The sequence below is a fragment of the Hemicordylus capensis genome, chromosome 6 (assembly GCF_027244095.1).
Source record: "Hemicordylus capensis ecotype Gifberg chromosome 6, rHemCap1.1.pri, whole genome shotgun sequence".
Lineage (NCBI taxonomy): Eukaryota > Metazoa > Chordata > Lepidosauria > Squamata > Cordylidae > Hemicordylus > Hemicordylus capensis.
The window spans coordinates 17,244,864-17,251,718 of NC_069662.1; the positions used below are offsets into that span (position 1 = coordinate 17,244,864).

Sequence of the window (6,855 nt, forward strand, 5' to 3'; positions counted from 1 at the left end):
AACCCTGGAGACTCCCTTTAAAAAAGAAAGAAAGAAAGAAATGCAGCCAGATCCAGGGAAGTACCTTGGCATTGTTATGAGGCAACACAGCTGTCAGGTCTGTTCTGGGTTTTCTTCACTTGAACTGTTATTTTGTTTTTGCTGGTAGTATGTGGAAGCTCAAGGTGCCCACAGAGAGTAGGTGTGATATTGTGGATAGTGTGCTGGGCTTTCATCTTGGGGGCCTGGATTAGGAACATAGGAAGCTGCCATATACTGAGTCATATACTGAGTCAGACCATTGGTCTATCTAGCTCAGTATTGTCTTCACAGACTGGCAGCGGCTTCTCCAAGGTGGCAGGCAGGAATCTCTCTCAGCCCTATCCTGGAGATGCCAGGGAGGGAACTTGAAACCTTCTGCTCTTCCCAGAGCGGCTCCATCACCTGAGGGGAATATCTTACAGTGCAAACACTTCTAGTCTCCCTTTCATATGCAACCAGGGCGGACCCTGCTTAGCTAAGGGGACAAGTCATGCTGGCTACCACCAGACCAGCTCTCCTCTCTGATTAAATCCCCACCTACCCTTCACATTCAGTGGGGGACTTGGGACCTGTCACCATCTCTCACCCTCACCTGCCTCATAGTGTTGTTGGGTACAATGTGGGAGGAGAGGTGGGATAAAAATGTATTTAAATGTCTACATTAACTCTTTCCTTTCTCTCTCTCTCTCCAAAACTCTCTCTCTCTAGAATGTCCTGTTTCACTTTCCTTGCTTTACTCTGCTGCGGCATCATCATCAATGCAGGTAAACACCAGCACCAGGTCGCTATTCCACAGGGAGTGTGTTGGGGTGCCAGAGTAGTCTGCCGTGCCATAGTTTATCAACTCTTCTCTTGGCGGCTCATCAGTTCTTAACATTTTTGTGCTGTTTTAATTGTTTTGAACTGTTTGTTTTAATTGTTTTAATTTAAAAACCACCTGGAGATGTTTTATATTAGGTGGTTTATAAAAACCAACCAACCAATCAATCAGTCAGTCTCATAACTCTTTATTTCAGAGGCCATTCAGCCACGTTCTTCATCCTCTTCTGGAGAGTACGGTGGGGGTGGAGGAAAACGTTTCTCCCACTCCGGAAACCAACTGGATGGACCTATAACTGCCCTTAGGATCCGAGTGAACCGGTGGTACATAGTGGGGTAAGTTTATGAAGGCCCCTGGGGGTGAAGCAATGGACTGCACTTTAGAGATGTTAATAGAACTGTTCTGGAGCACTGGCAAAACACCCTGTTGCTACTTTTGGGCTGGTGTGGGAAATTAGCGAGACTATGGTGAATAGTCTATTCCACTATTGATTTGTGCAAAGTTTTGGTCTGGAAATGATGAAGAGACAGAAATATGGTACAATCAAATTTATTTAGGGATAATAGGGGTACAGGAAAATAAAAAGATTGATTAGGCAAGGTGAGGAGGCAATAAAATCCTAACTAACATTATTAACTAGAGTCTCACATAGAGATGTTTTAGCTTAAGGTCCAAATTGTCAATAAATCAGCTAAGGCTTACTGGAGAGAGGACCCAAAATGCAGACTCGGAGAGGGGAGAAAAGGGGAGCGGGAAGTTTCAAAGGGATAGGCAGTTAGTATTACCGGTCCCGATCTGGAGGTGCATTGGTTGCACTTGTAGATTGGGGTGAGCACATAGGTCTCCTCGCAGGGACAAAGCGGAAAGGCAGGATAAAGAAAGGTCAAGCAGCACAGAGATGCTACTTGCAAGCTAGGGAACCAGTATAGCATTTGGTTCAAAGATAGGTCCAGGGTCCATCTCTGGCTTCTCTGTGGCGTTTCCATTCCTTCTGCTTTGGCTCTTCCTCCTTCTGCTTCTCCTGACCATACACTTGGCTCAGGAGTACAAATAGGCAAAATCATGCCCTGGGGCAATGCAAAAGTCACAGGCCCTGACTGCAGGGGCTGGACCCACATGTAACAAAGTAGTTCATGCTTACATGAACCAATCAAGTAGGTTTGCTCTTTAAGAAACAAAAGGTGGAATGACTGGTTGGTAGGTGTGCGTGGAATATTGAATGGGTGAACTCAAAGGCTTTATCTGAGATTGGGGCATCTCTTCCTGAGAGAGATAGGTTTCTTTTCCTGCTAACGATCCTACCAGTCCTTGCCAGCTCATTAACGTAGTGATAGGAGGCTGGGGGGTGTACCATGCTTATCTGAGTTGCTGTAGGAGCGATTAGTGAAGGTAATCCTGTTGCCAAAGCAGGGAGTTCATTATTTTGCTTCTGAAGGTCTTTTTGACCTGGGTCTGCTTGCTAGCTTCCTCTCTTCTTACAAAAGAGGCCCTCCCTACAGTCGTTTGGTCTTCTGACCTTGGGCAGTATAGCCCCATGTTCGCTTGTGCCAAGTGGCCAAATAGTATATCTGAGCGTGTGCAGAATTCACGATCCCATGAGCTCAAGTATCCAAGATGGAGGTTGCAAGCCTGCAACTCCAAATTACATAGAGGGGTACAGCTGGGAACCCTGAGACAAGCTGTTTTGGTAACAGGGATGTGTTATGCAATTTGCACTGAATCGGGCTTAGTCTGCTCTCCTCGCAAACTCCCTCATGGCTCTTCTCACCGATTGTGAGAAGAGCCTCTTAGTATAATGCTGTGCAACCTACTGCTGCTATAACTACGTGGTTTTCCTGGATCTCAGATTGACAAAGGCAGAACTTGGGTGCCTGCCTGGTTTCCTTGAGTGGTGGTTGTGGTTTGGTCTGTTTGTGAGATTGTGTTGTGGTGGGAAATAGACAGTGGCAGCCCAGGTGTGTGTGTGTGTGTGTGATATTTTCTTGGTGATTGCTGTGAGATGAAGTCCATGTATGGCCTTGAGAGTAACTTGTGCTTCACTCACTACTCTGGTCTGCTTTGCAATCTGCATTGCAATGTGTACTCACTCAGTCAAAATGTGGCTGAAGATATTGCTTTAGTTGAACTTATGGCTATGCTTGCTGGCCTCTAGGGGTGCTGCTGTGCTATGGCAGCTGTTGCGAGTAAGGATGGAGTCATAATTGTGTGAGAGAGAGCAACTTGTGCCACTGATGTTATTGTAGCACAGGCACTGTGGCTGGCAGTGAATTCTGGGTCAGTGATTATTTTTTGGCCATTTTTGGATTGTGTGCTTGGCAAAATCATAAAACCCTCCAGAGACAGAAGTTTGGGGCAGTCCACAAATTTGAGAAATAAATAAAATTAGATGATGATGATGATGATGATGATGTGCTATTCTGTGTTGGGAGGGACTGTGTGCGCTGCTTCTGTTCTGCAGTGGTTTTTAAGGCAGGGTTGCAAAATTTGTGCACTGCACTCTGCTTGTTTTGCCCATAGGGAACAATGGGAAACTCGAATCACCCCATTGTTCCCCATGGAACAACAATTGTCTAGGGACACCAAAGTGGGTTGGGTGGTATGGTGTGATGGGTGCTACCTACCGATAGGATCCTATGGGGATTTTGGGAGAAGTTAAAAAAAAATTTAATCAGCCACTTGCCCATTTCTTTTTGGGGTTGGGTGTTAGGTAACATGCTCTACCACCCAGCCCACTTTGGTGTCCCTCCCTAGGACATATCTATGTTGAACTATGGGGTGATTCACGTTCCCCAGTGTTCCCTATGGGCGAATCGCAATTTCTTTGCCAATTTCCAATTCAATTCATCAGACCAATTTGTCATGGCTAGCTGGTTTGATGAATCTATTTGAATTTTTGCAGTTTGGTTCAAGGTAGCATTGGGAGGAACCCTTGCAAAAGACAATGAACTGTCAGTTTCTAGATGTGTTGGAACTGAGCATTGGGAGGAACCCTTGCAAAAGACAATGAACCAGCAGTTTCTAGACGTGTTGGGACTGAAGGCTGTGCAGGTCGCCATCCAAGCCAGGCACACTTAAACCCACTGATTTCAATGGGGAGGGCCTAACTCTAAATTGGATCATGACCTATTAAGGCAGATAAAAGATGGCAGGGCTGTGGCCTACCCTGACTTCAACAGCCTTCCTTTTTTCAGTCTCCAGGTCCGTTACGGCAAGGAATGGAGCAACTATGTAGGAGGCTCATCCGGTGATCTGGAGGAAATCTTCCTGCACCCCGGCGAATCTATCACCCAGGTCTCTGGAAAGTACAAGAGCTACCTCAACAAACTCATGTTAGTCACTGACAAGGGGCGCTTCTTCCCTTTCGGGAGAGACTCAGGCACCAGCTTCAACGCGGCTCCGCTCTATCCGGGCACCGTCCTGCGTTACATCAGTGGCAGCTCTGGTTCTGTCATCGATGCCATTAGTTTCCACTGGGACAACTATCCCACTAATTGCCCCAGTTGTGGAAAGTGAAAGGGCAGCGCAGAGAGAGACAAGCTGTTGAATGTGGGGAGAAGGGTGGGGGAAGAGGGCTAATCAGGGAAGGGATGAGCTATCTTTGTACCTGTCTCTCTGGGTTTTATCCACCCACTTATTTGTGGGCTGAATGGTTCTTTAAGCCATCTCAGTATCCAAGATTGATTCCTGTGAATGGCTTTTCTATCACCTGTTTTACCATTTCCATGGCTCTCCCTCTTTCGTACAGTCACCTACTCCTCCTTCCTTTCATCCATCCGCACATGGATGCCTTATCCCCACTCTCAACCATCCACCCAGCATCCTTCAGTTCTTCCCGGACATTTTCCGGTTCCTCTTTTCTTAAACAGTTCAACCAACATCTGCCACAACCCTGGCCCATATCTTCAGAGCTTTCTCTCCTGTCAAGCAACCAGCATCACTAACAATTTGTGCTGACCAATAAAAAGCAAGTTTGAAACAAGTTGCCAAGTATCTGTTTCTTCTTTTGTCCACCTACCTACCAGGAAAAAAAATCACAATGATGTCAGCAGAGATGCATACAAGGGTCCTCCTAGTCTGGGGTATGAAAATATGGACAGTTTTGAAGTTTATTTTAGGGCCCGCTGCATACTGGAGCAATACTGAATTGGCTTGATCAAAGACAGGGTGCCCCAGGGGTATAGCTAGGGAAGAGGAGGGCTGTGTTTGCCCCTCTCCCCAGCAGCCCCTCAGAGTGAGGGAGATAATGAAGAAAATATGGAGGGGAAGAGCTGGAGGTCCCTCAGGAGTTGGGGGGGCCCAGGTTCTTTGAGCCCATCCGCTCAATTATAGCTACGCCCCTAGAGTGCTCCTTTCATGAGGCAGGATGAGGTGCAGACACAAGGACTGTAGGAGACAGCAATGGCCACGACTCAGGCCTCTCTGTCACCCCCCAACACTGCTCTTCTTCACCCCACTGGATCATGCTGTTCTTTCCCCCCTCCTTGCTGCTCTGGGGCATCCCTTTTTGTTCTCCACTCCCCTACTCCACCCCGCCGACCACAACATGGGAATGTTGTGGTCGGAATGCCTCTTCCACCACGAGGAATGCCTCTTCCACCACTGCCAGTCTTAGAGGCATAGTCTGAGGGTGCTTGTGTGGCCGAAGAAAGCTGAACACCTGCCTACAAATGGGTGGGGGGCATTATATTGTCCTTTGCCTCAGGCAATAAAATGTCTCGGACTGTCCCTTCTCAAAGAGTTGGAGTAGTGGTTGAAAGCATAAGCTATGAACTGGGGCTCAGATTTTTCCACAACCATAGACTCACTATGTGGCCTTCTGCCAGCATGATCTCATATACTCCCTTCTGCAACACAGAGGCAATAATAGCTTACCAGGCTGTTAAAAGGATTGCCAAGAAAATGCACCTGAAGTGCTCCAAACCCTACAAATGCTGATTCATATTTTGGCAAGAATGAAAAAAAGCAAGCAGGAAAAAGATATTGCAGGAAGTGGCAGTGGAGGAAAAGTTTAACTGGAAGAGAAAAAAGCAGGAAAGATCAGGTCTACAGATGCAGCAGAAATGAGGTAGTAGATCGACAGAATGCAGGTGAGGGATGCCATTTTTGAATGTTCCTCCAAATTTTAAACAAACAAACAAAAAATCTCACAATAAACAAAGAAACAAACTAGCACATTGAGGAGAAAGATTCAAGTGCAGCCTGCTCTTTGTTATGGTTATGCTCCTTTTCTAATTACAGGCAAGCTTTGTAAAGCAAGAGAGCATTAAAAATGTTATTTTCCACCACCTGCAACCTGAAGTGATCCAATTTATTCCGGGTCTCCCCAAATAGCCCTGGCCTCCATTTTGCTACCTCAGAGCCCTACCAGCTCATTCTGTTGCATGTGTGGACCAAGTAGAGTTGTGGGACCAGCAGAAAGTGAAGGATTTCAAGACTTGCTCTTAGATGCTCTCCATTCTTTATGTCTTTCCTTTCTTATCATGCAGCCATGGTGGGATGGTGGTTGTTCTGATCTGAACTGGAACATGGCATGGGGTGGGGGGAAGAGGAAAACAGAACTCCTCATAACATCTAGTTTAGTTTGGCCTCAGGGGTGTTTTGCTCTGTTCCTCATCTGATGCCAGTGTTGACCTGGTCTTGGTCATCTCAGTCCAGAGATCCTGGCTGACATCATCAATATCACGAATGGAGCCGTGCATGAGGTGAGTTTCTCCAGAAACCTGTGAAACAGTTTTGGGGGCTGGATTGGGAGATCAGATCGGGCCCAAACATAAAGACGTCCAGAGTGGAAAAGTTTATCTAACAAGTTTGTGCAGGTGTAGTCTGTTGGGCTGGGAATGTGAGGTCAGAGGTGTTTGTGCTACCTCTGGTGGTCATGTTTGGCATTACCCATGAGGGCAAGCAAAGCAAACTGTTCTGCTCCGGGTTTCTGTACCGTCCCAAATTCAGATGTTAGAATACAAGGGATTGTTCCCAGCCTTGATCCCAACAGCACCTGGGACCCAAGGCTGGGA

The 6,855-nt window shown here is 46.8% G+C and overlaps 1 protein-coding gene across 4 annotated transcripts in view; it reads left to right on the forward strand.

Annotated features, from left to right (window-relative positions):
* Positions 1-4,810, forward strand: part of ZG16 (zymogen granule protein 16) — a 12,534-nt gene extending 7,724 nt beyond the window's left edge. For all 4 annotated transcript variants that reach the window (XM_053263732.1, XM_053263733.1, XM_053263734.1 and 1 more), the window contains 3 exons: positions 730-785; positions 1,038-1,176; positions 4,033-4,810. In XM_053263732.1, coding sequence (XP_053119707.1) covers positions 731-785; positions 1,038-1,176; positions 4,033-4,354 — 516 coding nt within the window. In that variant the 5' untranslated portion in view covers position 730 and the 3' untranslated portion in view covers positions 4,355-4,810. The remainder of the gene's footprint in view (positions 1-729; positions 786-1,037; positions 1,177-4,032) is intronic.
* Positions 4,811-6,855: the final 2,045 nt, after the last annotated feature.